The following is a 14,866-nucleotide window of genomic DNA, read 5'->3' on the forward strand; positions in this document are numbered from 1 at the left end:
TCCAGTGCACTAATAGTTCAATAACTATTTATTAAGGAAATAACAAGCGGGGTGCAAGGGTCCCAAACACGAGAGCCCCAAGCCACGGTGTATATGGAGACCTTCGGACACTCCTTGTAAAGGGCACAATCTGAGACGCGGAAGAGAGCTCTAAATAGTTTATTCCAGGGCGGGGGCGGGCCAGGCGGGTGTCCAGGAGCGACGGACCAGGTCCGTGGAGCCTCAGTGAGGGGCGTCCTGCGGAAAAAAAGTGAGGACTTAGTCAGGGAGCAAATAGATTTCCTCGACAGCTCCATCCCACACAGTCCCACCTCCTTCTTCCGACAATCGCCGCAGAAGACACCAATGGACGCGTTCACCAGCTGCACCCCACACAGCAAAATCTCCAGGCACGAGGCGGCCACCAGCAGCGAGAAGAGTGTCACGTTCCAGTAGACCACATGAGGCGGCTGCACGCACGAGCTCCACTGAGTGCGGTTGAGCAGGTAGGAGCCTCTGCGGGCGGGGCAGGGTCACGTGAGAGAAGGAGGTCACGCGGAGCGCGCCCCCCTCGGGGCTCCCCGCCCCGCGCAGGCGCCGAAGGGGATATGCAAAGGACTCGTTCGGCCCACGTGGAGGAAGCTGTCTCGAAGCCGAATCCCACCTACGTTTCTCGGTCCACGTGGGAAAGGCAGGTGGGCAGTAGCAGAGAATGGGGGCGGGGGCGCGAATACAGGCTGAGCCTTACGCGGTGTGTTGGAAGTGGTAGTCCCAGGAGCCGTGCATTAAGCATCGTGGTCCAATTCGGAGCCCGGCTCCTGATACCGAGAGGCAGTAGATGGCACCAAGCATCCCGAACGCCGAGCAGAAGACCGATCGCAGCATCTGGATACGGAGTGCGAGGAGAGGTGAGTTGGGCCGTCCCCGCCCCACTCGTGGGCAAAGCGCGCCTAGCTCCCCCCCACCCCCCGCTTTGTTACCGAGCTCTAGCCAGTCTCGCTAAAAATACATTTCCCGTCAAACTCCAGGGCTTGGAGTTCGGCTAATTCTAAGAGTCACTGGCCGCGGAGGTTCATGGGGATTGTAGTTCCCTCTGGTCAGGCCCACTGAAGCCTAAGATTTGCGGGTGCGAGGGAGCGGTAAGATGGAGCCTAGGACTCTGCAGAGGAGCTCGTGAAGCTGGGAATTCTGTGGAGGGGTTTAGGTGTGATTCTTCGAAGACAGATTCAAAGACCTATGCTGAGTGCCGTCTTAATTTGCATCTTACCCTGCAGCGATTCCCACAGCAGCCTGCACCACAACAGCCTTTGCCCCCTGCCCGGACGGCGGAAATTCCTGGACACAGTACCTGTGGGATCAGAGTCGATGTGATAGCGAGTCATGCAGGTCCCCAACTTGGATCAGCACTTACCCCATATTGTGATGAGGTAAGCTTCCTGTGATGCCTTCAGCCATTTGGACTATAGGGAGACCTTATCTCTACTTCTCCTGGAGCACTGTGGGGCTCTGCTTTAAATTTATCTATATTTATGTGCCTACTTATCTCTGTCCAGATTGTAGCCTCCAGGAGGATAGGGCGCAATATCATTATATCCCCCATAAATCTCAGCATGCAGTAGGTGCCCAACTGAATGGCAGTCAGGAGGCCTGGGTTTAATGCCAACCTTGTGCTCACTTCACACTCCGTGAATTGATTCATCTCTCTGGGTCTCAGTTTTGTCCTCTGTGAAATGGGCTGTTCTCAGGATTTAATGAAATAACAGGTTGCCTTGATGTCAAGACTTGCTCAGAGTAAATGGTCAGTAACTATAGAGTCCCTCAGCAGCAGGAAGGAATAGTGGTGTTGGAATGCCTGGTGAACTGGGATTATGGTGGAGGGTGGAGGAGCATGTAAGACTCTGATGGGAAGAGTAGGAATCCCCAAGATACAGCCTTGATCCTCTTTGTCTTTCTTTCTCCCGTGGCCCTCCTCAGAGAGCCCATCCCCTTCCAGGGCATCAGCTGCTTCCTCTAACAATTGTTGTCTTCTAAACTGATGCCTCCAAATTCAAATCTAACTGCCTGAAGGGTATGTTCGTTTGAATGTCTTGGTTTTAGCTTAAGTTCATCCAGCCTTATACTAATCTCACAATTTGTTCCCCCCAATTCATCTCCCTTTGGCTTTCTTGTCTCCATCAGTGGAAATATCCTGCAGGTCACCCCAGCCTAAAAACTTGAATCCTTCACACCTAGCCAGACCTCAAGTCTTTGGGACTTTTCCTTCAATGGCTCTTGAATCTGTCAGTCCTTTTTTCTTCCCCACGGTCAATCCCCAATCACCTCCCACGAGAAGGATGTGCTCAGCCTCCCTACTAGATTTTTGTATCTCTTGCCCTGTGCCAACTCACATTCCATACTACGTTGCTACCGCCAGATTAAACTTAGCTTTCAACTGGTCTTTTCCCGATCCAATCCTTTAGGGTCTCCTCAAAGAGTAGCCCATCAAGACTGAACTCCAGGAAGGCGTTCGAGGCGTCTCACTTTTGGCTCCAGCCTTAACTTTGTTGCACCAGACCAGGTTCTTTGCCTGTCTTCGCATCTCTGGAATTCCACAGCTCTCTGGATCTGTGCCTCCCTGTCTTCCTTGTCTGGCACACACCAACAAGGCGGCATTTTGATCTTCTCCAAAGGAGGGGCTGAGAGTTTTAGTTCCATTATATCATCCACAGCAACCTTACAGAAACACCTGCAGAGTTGAATGAACTTTCCACCAGACACTCTTCCCTCTTCCATGTCTCATGGCAGGTCTAGGGCCAATGCTGGCCCCCTTGCTTAGCCTTTCTGTTTACATCACTTACTCAGAAGCTCCTGGATCCAAAGACACCTGGAATTTGGATTTACCAATTTCAAACGACCTCTCTGTTTGTGTTTTTTTTAATATAAATTTATTTATTTATTTTTGGCTGTGTTGGGTCTTTGTTCCTGCACAGGGTTTCTCTAGTTGCCACGAGTGGGGGCAACTCTTTGTTGAGGTGTGCGGGCTTCTTACTGCGGTGGCTTCTCTTGTTGTGGAGCACGGGCTCTAGGCACGTGGGCTTCAGTACTTGCAGCACGCGGGCTCAGTAGTTGTGGCTCACGGGCTCTAGAGCACAGGCTCAGTAGTTGTAGCGCACAGGGCTTAGTTGTTCTGCAGCATGTGGGATCTTTCTGGACCAGGGATCGAACCCTGTATTGTGTCCCCTGCATTGGCAGGCGGATTCTTAACCACTGTGCTACCAGCGAAGCCCTGTTTGTGATTTTTAAAAAAATATTTACTTATTTATTTGGCTGCACCAGATCTTAGTTGCAGCACGCGGGATCTTTAGTTGCGGCATGTGGGATCTTAGTTCCCCGACCAGGGATGGAACCCGGGCCCCCTGCATTGGGAGCACGGAGTCCTAGCCACTGGACCACCAGGGAAGTCCCTGATTTTTACTTTTCTAGCCAAAGTGTTTCCTTTTGTTGTCTGAACTCGTCTGTCTTGCTCTCTGCTATCTCGTCTCATTGAAAAGAGAAGGGTAATTGAAAAGGCAGGAGGAAGCACTGAGTTTATAGCTCGAGTCTGTTTAATTTTCTCCATCTCCGTGGCCACTGGCCTCATCTAAGCCACTCTCATCTCCCCTGGACAACTGTAGTGACCTCAGTCTGGTCTTTCTGCACACAGTGCTGACCTCCTACTGTTTACTCACCACCCAGCAGCCAGCCATATCCAGCGGGATATAGAGCAACTAGAACTCTCATCCTTTGCTGGTGGGAATACAATTGGCATAAGTACTTCAGACAACTCTTTGGTAATATCTGTTAGCACTGAACATTTGCATACCTTAAGAATCAGCAGTTTTGCTCCTAGGTATCTATCCAACAGAAATGCAAACGTACATTCACCTAAAGACATTTACAGGAATGTTTATAGAGCATTATTTAGAATAAACCCGAGTTGGGAACTATCCAAATGTCCATCAACGGTAGAATGTTTAAATAAATTGTAGTAATACTTACACAATGGAAATAATTGTGTAAATATTAGAAATAGTAAACTACAGCACTGTGTAACAATATGGATGAAACTTACAAACATAATGTTGACCTCGATAAACCAGAACAAAAGTGTCCACTCTGTATGATTCCATTTATATAAAGTGCTAACCAGACAAAACTAACCTCTGGGATAGAAGTCAGGATAGTGGGGCCCTTGTTGGTGTGGGGTAGGGCCTGGTGGGAGGCATGTCTGGGGTTCTTGTAATGACCCACATCTTGATCTGTGCCCAGAACATGGGTGTGTTCCCTTTATAAAAATTCACTGAGCTATATATTAAGGATCTGGGCATTTGTCTGTATGACTTTCTAAAAAGGTAAAAAGTCCTTCAATAGTCTTCTGTGCACTTATAATAAAATTCAAATTCCTCACTGTGCCTTTCAAGGGTGTAGGTGCTCTGGCCTCTGCCCTCCTCCGATTGGTGGCCTCTCCAGCCCTGAGATGTGAAGGCCTATTCCTGCCTTACACTTTGTACTCACCTGTCTGTCATGCTGATTCCTTCTTTTTGTCTTTCCGGTCTCAGTTCAGAAGTCACCTCATCAAGGCCTTCCTTGAAAATGCTATAAAAAGTGCCCCCCCCGCCCCCCCACCTTGCCTCAGGAGCTCTTTACACAACATCCTGCTTTGTTTTCTTGATGGTCCCTACTTTTATCTGAGATCATCTCACTCGTCTGTTTACTTTGTTCATTCGCTATTAATCCAGTGCCTGTTAATCCAGGCCTAGGTGTCTGGCACACAGCAGCCAATGAAACAGGCAGCCCTTCCTCCTGTGGGGCGTACATTTTTGCTTCCTTGATACTGTGTGTCTCTCCAGCAGAAACACCTGCTTCAGGGAGTGCAGGGCCCTCGCCTGTGTCCCTGTGGTGTAGCAGTAACTGTGAATACACTTGAGAACCTTCTCCAGGGTGGCTGAGAGCATGGAGGCCGGAGGGAAGCTGGGGATGAGCATGTTGGGGTGGCATCCTTGGGGGTCTCCCCAGAAGCAGGCAAGTAAGATCGTGGGGAGGTGGTGGTGGTTTGGGCTGGAGGAGGGGTGTGATGTGACAGCGGCGGAGAGGGTGGGGTTGGGAGGAGTGTGACGTCTCAGAGAGGATTGAGGTCAGAGGTATGGCACGGAGTCCAACAGCCATAAATCCATGGGTGGGGAGAGTAGGAGGAAAGACCTGGATGGGTAAGAGGGGATTGTTGGGTAAAGGAGAAGAGGTGTCCCCATTAGCCAACAGACTTGTGGCCAGTGAAAGAGACAAAGGTGAGGCATCCCCCTGAGAATTTCATCAGTCAGCCATCCCGAGAAGTGGGGCCGGGTAGATCTTTTATCTTCATGCCATAAAGATGTTAAATTCGCTTGACCTTCCAAAAAGTTCCCCTAGGGACTTCCCTGGCGGTCCAGCGGTTAAGCCAGTGGGCACGGTTTCAGTCCCTTGTGGGGGAACCAAGAACTTGCATGCCACGCGGTACACAAACAAACAAAACAACAAAAAAGTTCCCTGAGTGGGGAGGGGGGTGGCGAATGGGGGTTAGAAAGTCCAGGAAGTCTGTGTCTCCCCTTCCCCAACTTCTCCTGACAGATCCTAGTCTCCAGGAAGCCACGGGACCCCTTCTCCACCATACTGACCCGAGTTCTGAGTTTATCCTTAGTGCCCAGCGCACAGTGGGCATCCAGGAACCTGGGTGGAGAGTGAAGGGACATGGAAATAGGGGAAGTGACACTGAGTTGATAGGTAGAAAGACTGATCTGCGACATCGCTCCCTGGCTCCAGATACTGTCACTGTAAACCACACCCGCACCAAGCCCCATTATTGTCTTAACCTGATAACCTCCCATGGAACCAGCTGTTCCTTCTGCCTCAACCCCTGTAATGAGGTGTTTCCAGCATCTGCTCAGCAGTGAGGATGGCGAGGGGCTGGTAGGACATACTCCCTACCCAGGAGGGAAGAGTTTCGAGCAGTAAGGCTCCTTCCTTCTCATCCCCCTCAGACATTCAGCTCAGGACCCTGAGGCTGAGAACCTCCCCTACAGAGTGCTCAGTGTTTGGGGGCAGCCTGGGCAGGCTCCGGTAACCCCCCAAGCTACCGCCATCCCTTCCCGGGCAGCCATCCTTTTCCCTCACTCCCTCTCCCTCCTGTTCAGGACCCCGGAGAGTGGCACCCAGCCCCCTGGCCCGTGTGCCCTGGCCAGCCCTCTCACCATCAGGCCCCCGCCGATGAAGCCAGCCATGAGCCAGACTTGCAAGCTGAGGTGGTCCTTGATCCAGGTGGTCTGACCGTTGGGCACTAGCAGGAGGGCGTTGGCCACAATGCAGATCAGGGAGAGGGGGATGAGGGAGAGCCCCACGAAGCGGGCGCACTTTCCCGTGCACATGCTGAGGCTCTTGGAAAGGACAGGCAGCAAGTGAAAGTGAGCCCGAGGTTCCCCGGTCCAGAGGGAAAAACAAGCCCGGAGCAAAGGTCGAGGAGGAGGTGTGGTGAAGCTGGCAGTAGCTGATGATAAGGGACAGAGGCAGGAGACATGGGGCTGCAGCAGAGACACGGAGACACGGGGCTGAAGCAGAGACGCGGGCAAATGGGGAGGATGTGGTGGAGGAGGTGGGGGAGCTTGACACACAGAGGACATTGCCTGGGTTCAGTGTGTTTCCTCTTTTTCTGCACACACCTCTCCACAGAACCTCAGTCTACTCCTTACCTGCTTCGTGACTTAGCCAAGCCCCTTAATGTCTCTGTCTCAGTTGCCTCATCTCTACAAAGGGTATACAGCCAAGGTATGCCCTTGGCTCACGGGCAGGTGGTGAGGATTAAATGGGTTAGGGAGTTCCCTGGCGGTCCAGTGATTAGGACTCAGCACCCTCACTGCCTGCGGCCTGGGTTCGATCCCTGGTTGGGGAACTAAGATCCTGCAAGCCGCGTGGGGTGGCCAAAAAAAAAAAAAGAAGAGTCAAGGTGAGGGTGAGAAACATTTTGTAACCGAGGACACACTAAGCCAGTGTATGGTGCCCTATTAGTCCCATAGGGAGAGTTCCTCCTGGAAAGAAACTAAAGATGGTGGTAGAGGTTCATTATCCTTTTGTTTCTTCTTGTTAATGTCTGTTTATTGAACCATCTTCCTGTTGAGACCACCACTGAGGTCTCATTGATTAAAGCATCCATCCCCCTGGCCTCCATGTGTGATTCAGCAGTGGCCACGTGGTCCCAGCCAGTCCCATGGGAACCAACTTCTGGTTCTTGTTGGCAATCTGAGGTCAAAGAATTCCTGTTTTTGTTGCCCTGCTGCAGTTGCTGGTGGCATATCGTCACCTGCCTGCTGGAGAGTGAAGAAAATCCAGAGGAAAAACCAGTCAAGAGATGGAGAGAGACTAAGTCCCCCCCCCGCGCCCCTCCCCCCACTTTTGGGATCTTAGTTCCCTGACCAGGAATTGAAGCTGGGCCCTGGGCAGTGGAAGCGCAGAATCCTAACACTGGACTGCTAAGGGATTCACAAGACTAAGTCTTGACGACATCATTTGAACGTGTAGACCCAGCTCTGCCTGAAGCCTTATCCTTGGAAACTTTTGATTATGTGAACCAGTTTGAGTTGTGTTTCTGTCAACTGCAGGGTAAAGAGTCTTCTTTTGTTGTTTTTTTTTAAACCTCCCTCTGTTTTGAGCTGCACACAACAGCATTTTTTTTTCACATCTTTATTGGAGTATAAATGCTTTACAATGTTATGTTCGTTTCTGCTGTACAACAAAGTGAATCAGCTATATGTATACATATATCCCCATTATCCCCATATCCCCTCCCTCCCACCCTACCTATCCCACCCCTCTAGGTCATCACAAAGCATGGAGCTGATCTCCTTATGCTTCCCACTAGCCATCCATTTTACATTTGGTAGTGTATATATGTCAATGCTACTCTCACTTCATCCCAGCCTCCCCTTCCCCCACCCTGTGCCCTCAAGTCCGTTCTCTACATCTGCATCTTTTTTCCTGCCCTGCCACTAGGTCCATCAGTACCACTTTGTAAAATTCCATATATATGCATTAGCATACGGTATTTGTTTTTCTCTTTCTGACTTACTTCACTCTGTATGACAGACTCTAGGTCCATCCACCTCACTGCAAATAACTCGATTTCGTTCCTTTTTATGGCTGAGTAATATTCCATTGTATATATGTGCCACATCTTCTTTATCCATTCATCTGTTAATGGACACTTAGGTTGCTTCCATGTCCTGGCTGTTGTGAATAGAGCTGCAATGAACATTGTGGTACATGTAGCTTTTTGAATTATGGTTTTCTCAGGGTATATGCCCAGTAGTGGGATTGCTGGGTCATATGGTAGTTCTATTTTTAGTTTTTTAAGGAACCTCCATACTGTTCTCCATAGTGGCTGTATCAATTTACATTCCCACCAACAGTGCAGGAGGGTTCCCTTTTCTCCACACCCTTTCCAGCATTTATTGTTTCTAGATTTTTTGATGATGGCCATTCTGACCAGTGTGAGGTGATACCTCATTGTGGTTTTGATTTGCATTTCTCTAATGATTAGTGATGTTGACCATCTTTTCATGTATTTGTTGCCCATATGTATGTCTTCTTTGGGGAAATGTCAATTTAGGGCTTCTGCCCATTTTTGGATTGGGTTGTTTGTTTTTGTGATATAGAGCTGCGTGAGCTGCTTGTATATTTTGGAGATTAATCCTTTGTCAGTTGCTTCATTTGAAAATATTTTCTCCCATTCTGAGGGTTCTCTTTTCGTCTTGTTTATGGTTTCCTTTGCTGTGCAGAAGCTTTTAAGTTTCATTAGGTCCCATTTGTTTATTTTTGTTTTTGTTTCCCTTACTCTAGGAGGTGGGTCAAAAAGGATCTTGCTGTGATTTATGTCATAGAGTCTTCTGCCTATGTTTTCGTCTAAGAGTTTTATAGTGTCTGCCCTGACATTTAGGTCTTTAATCCATTTTGAGTTTATTTTTGTGTATGGTGTTAGGGTGTGTTCTAATTTCATCCTTTTACACGTATCTGTCCATTTTTCCCAACACCACCTATTGAAGAGGCTGTCTTTTCTCCATTGTATATTCTGGCCTCCCTTGTCAAAGATAAGGTGACCAGATGTGTGTGGGTTTATCTCTGGGCTTTCTATCCTGTTCCATTGATCTATATTTCTGCTTTTGTGCCAGTACCATTGGTTTCACTCAACCAATGTTGAGTGAAACCAATGTATGAGTGAAATAAATGCTGATATTTGTAGGCCACTAAGACTTCGTGGGATTTTTTTTTGTTCCACAGCAATAGCTGACTGACACAGACCCCATTATCTAAGCCACAGCTGATTGATCCAAGAAGGAGTAGCCAACCCAAAAGGAGACATGAAACCAGAGACCTGTGTGGTTGCTTGAGGTAAGAACTCTGCCCAACAGAGAGAGGTACCCTTACTGAATGATGACTGAACAATGAATTGGATCTTCATTCTTGGGAAAGTTACTGAAGACAACCTGAGAGTCATCAGAGGGAACTGAGAGAAGTATGAAAGCAGGGAGTGAGCAAAAGCCACAAGGCAACTGAATCCATAAATAAGCAGAAGCCATAGGAAGAGAATTGTGTAGAGAACAGGTATTCAGAAACAGTGCAGGAGAAAGAAGCACAAGCCCTGGGGAGTAGAGGTGGGGAACCTGGGTCTGAGGTGAGGCAGAGGACGTGTGGTTCTGCTGAGTTGCCAGAAGTGACGTTGAACCACTAGAGCGGCTGTGACGCCCATGTCGCAGGTCTTCCCGCTTAAGCCTGGAGCGGGGATTCAGCCATTGTCCGGATGGACAGGGAGTAGGGCCAAGAGAAGCTGCATATTCACTACAAGTTCATCAGTCATGAGTCTGAGAGATGGTTCTGCTTTTCAGGATAAATAAAGAGAAAAAAAGAAAAGTTGTGTGTGGGGGGTGGTGTGTATTCATTTCTATTACATTTTGTACAACTCCGTATGCACGGAATAATAATGTTAAAAGCATTATAAGGGGCTTCCCTGGTGGCGCAGTGGTTGAGAGTCCGCCTGCTGATGCAGGGGACACGGGTTCGTGCCCCGGTCCGGGAAGATCCCACATGCCGCGGAGAGGCTGGGCCCGTGAGCCATGGCCGCTGAGCCTGTGCATCCGGAGCCTGTGCTCTGCAACGGGAGAGGCCACAACAGTGAGAGGCCCGCGTACCGTAAAAAAAAAAAAAAAAAAAAAACATTATAGGGATTCTGAAAAACTTTATCAAAACAAGGGAAAGGGCACATCGTCCTGAAGACTGAAAGAAAGAAACAGAACTCTTGAGAAATATTTACTGTAGGATTTGGAAGGAATTTTCAGGAAGGGTTTCACTAGAAGGAGGAGTAGAGTTCTTTAAGGAACGAAAGACTGAGATGAAAAGGCACCAGTGCGTGTTTGGGGAAGAAGGAGAATTGCATGGAAACTCAAAAAATGCACAAAGAGAGCTAAAGTCCACGTGTGAATCACTAAAGAACAGAACTGAAAGTGGGGCAAAGCGGGAGAGGGAAACAGAGGACAAACTTGAACAAGATGCACAGGAAAAGGACCAAAAGATTAGAAAAAAAGGACCAGCAATTAAAACAGCACAAGGGAAGATAAGGAAACCAGCTGCTCCCAAAGATAAGAACAGAGCTCGTGGGAGTGACGTCACAGGTGACAAATCTGTACTGGGAGAAGGCTTCCCCAGGGCGCGGCTCCACTTGAGTTAGTGGGCTGGAGGGCATACTGTAACCCAGGTGAAGTATTAAAAATGAACTGAACCCAGATCCATCCTGACTAAATATGTGAGTTAAAGAATACAGCTCAGCAAAGTTAAAAGTCTTCCTAGAAAGGAACAAAAGTCGGTCTTGAGACATCTCTGTAACACTAAACGCCCAGAAGACAAAGGAGCAACGTCTGTAGTCATGACACAAGCTATGAGTCAGTTATTGTAAGTGTATGCAAGTTTCCTCTTGCGTGTGAAGGGCAAGAGAACTGCATTTCTGAGAATGTTTGGGTTTGGAAATACCACTATGTCTCCTTCTTCTCCTTTTTTTTTTTTTTTTTAAGATATTTTAACTCACCAAGAGATGAAGTGAAATAAAAACTCCCAAAATGGGGAAATCTTGGCATGACTGTAAATAATTTTTGCTTTGTTTTGTTTTTTTGGTACGCGGGCCTCTCACTGTTGTGGCCTCTCCCGTTGCGGAGCACAGGCTCCGGACGCGCAGGCTTAGCGGCCATGGCTCACGGGCCCAGCTGCTCCGCGGTGTGTGGTATCCTCCCGGACCGGGGCACGAACCCGTGTCCCCTGCATCGGCAGACAGACTCTCAACCACTGCGCCACCAGGGAAGCCCCTGTAAATAATTTTTATAAACCCAGTTATGACACTGAATATGTTTCAAAAAATCCTTTTAAAGAGAAAATATATAGTGTAAATTCTAAAAATTATATTAACAAAAGTAAAGATGTCAATCATTTATTGCTGGCCGTGACTGGAGTCCATTTTAAGGAAACATATCAGGTCACAGAAACTCAACTCTACTGAAACAAAAAGAGCATTTATTGGTTCAGGTAATTAAAATGTCCAAAGGCAGAACCAACTTCTGTGCGTGATCCATGAAAGAAATAATTGATAAGCTGGACTTCATTGATTTTAATTAAATAATTTTTACTAATTGTAATTTTTTATTTTTTTGACCACACCGCATGGCATGTGGGATCCTAGTTCCTTGACCAGGGATCGAACCCATGCCCCCTGCAGTAGAAGCATGAAGTCTTAACCACTGGACCTCCAGGGAAGTCCTGGACTTCATTGAAATTAAAAACTTCTGCTCTGTGAAAGACACTGTCAAGAGAATAAGAAGACACGTTGCAGATTGGGAGAAAATATTTGTAAAAGACATATCTGATAAAGGATTGTTATTCAAAACATACAAAGAACTCTTAAAACTGAACAAGACGAAAAAAGAGCCACCTGATGTAAAAATTGGGCAAAAGACTTGAACAGACACCTCACCAAAGAAGATATATAAATGGTAAATAAACACATGAAAAGATGCTCAACATCATATGTCATTTCCCTGCAATAATGAGATACCACGACACACCTATCAGAATGGCCAAAATTCAAAACACTGACAACATCAAATGCTGATGAAGACGTGGAGCAACAGGAATTCTCATTCGTTGCTAGTGGGGATGCAAAATGATACAGGCACTTTGGAAGAAAGTTCGGCAGTGTCATAAAACTAAACATACTTTTACCATAAGACCTAGGACTCATGCTTCTAGGTGTTTACCCAAATGATTTGAAAAACTTATGTCCCCACAGAAATCTGCACATGGATGTTTATAGCAGCTTTATTCGTGATTGCCAAAACTTGGAAGCAACCAAGATGTCCTTCAGTAGGTGAATGGCTAAATAAACTGTGGTACATCCAGACAATAGAATATTGTTCAACATTAAAAGAAATAAGCTCTCAAGTCATGAAAAACATAGAGGAAACTTAAATGCATATTTCTAAGTGAAAGGACCAATCTGAAAAGGCTACACACTATGTGATTCCAACTATATGACATTCTGGAAAAGGCAAAACTCTGGAGACAGTAAAAAGGTCAGTGGTTGCCAAGGGTTGGGGGATGGGGAGAGATGAGTAGGCAGAGCTCAGAGGGTTTTTAGGACTGTGAAATTATCCTATATGATACTATAATGGTGGATCCATATCATTATACATTTGTCAAGACCCATAGAATGTACAACACCAAGAGTGAACCCTATATAAACAATGTTGTTTTTTAAAAATTAATTAATTTATTTAAACTATGGACTTTGGGTGGTAATGATATGTCAATGTAGCTTCATTGATTGTTACCAGTGTACCACTTTGATGGGGGATGTTGATAGTGGGGGAGACTCTGCACATGTGGGGGCAGTAGGTATGTGGAATGCTCTGTACTTTCGGTTCACTTTTGCTGTGACCCTAAACTACTCTAAAAAAATATAGTCTATTTTTTTAAAAAGTGTCCAAGCTAAGAGAGTAGATCTTGTTTTAGAAATTTTATTGAAGTATAATTGATTTACAGTATTGTGTTGGGACTTCCCTGGTGACGCAGTGGTTAGGAGTCTGCCTGCCAATGCAGGGGACACGGGTTCGAGCCCTGGTCTGGGAAGATCCCACATGCCGCAGAGCACCTAAGCCTGTGCTCCACAACTACAGAGCCTGCGCTCTAGAGCCCGCGAGCCACAACTACTGAGCCCGCGTGCCACAACTACCAAAGCCCGCGCTCCTAGAGCCTGTGCTCTGCAACAAAGAGAAGCCACAGCAATGAGAAGCCCGCGCACCGCAACGAAGCATAGCCCCCGCTCGACAATACTAGAGAAAGCCTGTGTGCAGCAGCGAAGACCCAACGCAACCAAAAATAAGAAAATAAATTTAAAAAAATGTTACAATGTTGTGTTAATTTGTTCTGTACAGCAAAGTGACTCAGTGACACATACATATATATGTATATACATGTATGTGTACAAATCATTACATTGTACACTTAAAATATATACAATGTTATATGTCAATTATATTTCAATTTTGAAAAGTCTCCAAAAAGATTACATTGTGTTTTAAAATTGAGACAAAAAAACTAATGATAGGGACTTCCCTGGTGGTACAGTGGTTAAGACTCTGCGCTTCCACTGCAAGGGGCACGGTTCGATCCCTGGCTGGGGAACTAAGATTCTGCATGCCATGAGATGCAGACAAAAGATAAATAAATAAATTAATTTTAAAAACCCTAATGATATATTAAGAAAGTCATGGAAACAAAGGAATGGGGCAAAAATTGGACGTGAGTGAAGGTGTTGATTTACCACATGATTTACCATGAGGTAAAACAGGAAAGCACCAGCAGTTTGGGAGAAAATCTCAGTGACAGTAGGGGATCAGTCTTGAGAAATGCTGCATCACCAGTGCCCTTAATGGCACAGAGGTCAGTCAGAAAATGAATCAGAAGAGTCGGACTCGGAAGAAACTTTGTGAATATTTTAACCAATTTATTTTACTTACAATTTTCTTTTCGTGTATGCACCAGGATGATTTTTTTTTGAAGGGCCTAAAATAACTTTTAATTAGCATACAATACCTATTTTAAGTGCTTAGAAAGCATTGTGCTATAATTTACCAGGCAGCATTTTTTTCTTAGTGGTACATAAAATAATAGTGTGTATTACAATTGAAGATGTCTTAGAGTCAGTGGAATTCTCTGTGTAGGCCCAGTTCTGGACCCAGTGAATCCAGCACTAAACATTTGACAGATAAGGTCCCTCCCTGTAGCTTATATTACACTTTGGGAAACAGGCAGTAAACTAGAAATTAGAGACTCTACTAAGTTTTGTGAAGGAAATCAACAATGTGATGTGATGGGGAGTGACTTGGGCCAGTGGCTACTCTAGCTCTTGTGGTTAGGGAACCAGAACCACACTGAGACCTGGGCAAGAGGGGCCCCTACCTAGCTCTCTGCTTAACTTTATGCAGATCTCCAGGGGATCTTGTTAAAATGCAGATTTTGACTCAGCAGGGCTGGGAGGGGACCAGAGAGTCTGCATTTCTAACACGCCCCCGGGTGATGCTGAGGCTTCTGTTCCGGAGGACTGCACTTCGGTGGCAAGGCTGCAGGGCGCCCGGTGTATCACAAATACTGAAACACGAGGCCCCTTTCCCTCCCTTTCGGCCTTTGAGAAGGGTTTTGCCAGTGTGGTAAGCAACTGAGCAAATGGGAATTATGAGAGAGCAGTGGGCCAGCTGGAGTGGATGGGAGGTTGAGAGTCTGCTGTTGTGTGTGTGTGTTGGTGGGTCTC

General features: G+C 46.8%; 1 protein-coding gene and 1 long non-coding RNA gene across 3 annotated transcripts; one reads left to right on the plus strand and one right to left on the minus strand.

The window, feature by feature from the left end:
- Nucleotides 1-2: 2 nt before the first annotated feature.
- TM4SF5 (transmembrane 4 L six family member 5) lies at nt 3-6,774 on the minus strand. Of its 2 annotated transcripts, XM_024735761.1 has the most exons (5): nt 6,222-6,767; nt 1,247-1,327; nt 728-864; nt 312-495; nt 3-237 (listed from the first exon to the last, which is right to left on the minus strand). In XM_024735761.1, exons 1-5 carry the CDS (start codon nt 6,645-6,647, stop codon nt 223-225), a joined length of 843 nt encoding a protein of 280 aa, XP_024591529.1. In that variant the 5' UTR covers nt 6,648-6,767; the 3' UTR covers nt 3-222. The 2 variants fall into 2 exon arrangements, with proteins under 2 accessions (XP_024591529.1, XP_024591522.1); XM_024735754.1 differs by having other exon boundaries at nt 11-495; nt 6,222-6,774.
- Nucleotides 753-10,011, plus strand: LOC112393569 (uncharacterized). Its single transcript, XR_003001958.1, has 3 exons — nt 753-887; nt 1,254-1,406; nt 9,298-10,011. It is a non-coding gene; the product is annotated as an uncharacterized LOC112393569 (long non-coding RNA).
- The last annotated feature ends 4,855 nt before the right edge of the window (nt 10,012-14,866 follow it).

Source organism: Neophocaena asiaeorientalis, unplaced genomic scaffold (genome assembly GCF_003031525.2).
Source record: "Neophocaena asiaeorientalis asiaeorientalis breed wild unplaced genomic scaffold, Neophocaena_asiaeorientalis_V1.1 scaffold129, whole genome shotgun sequence".
Classification (NCBI taxonomy): domain Eukaryota; kingdom Metazoa; phylum Chordata; class Mammalia; order Artiodactyla; family Phocoenidae; genus Neophocaena; species Neophocaena asiaeorientalis.

Excerpts from the sequence above, each read along its gene's own strand:
- TM4SF5 (XM_024735754.1), bottom strand. The coding sequence starts at position 6,647 with ATGTCCTCTGTGTGTCAAGCTCCCCCACCTCCTCCACCACATCCTCCC. Across the intron at positions 1,328-6,221 it reads TCATCGGCGGGGGCCTGATG|GTACTGTGTCCAGGAATTTC; the intron begins GTGAGAGGGCTG and ends CTGATCCCACAG. Across the intron at positions 496-727 it reads TACCACTTCCAACACACCGC|AGGCTCCTACCTGCTCAACC; the intron begins GTAAGGCTCAGC and ends CCCCGCCCGCAG.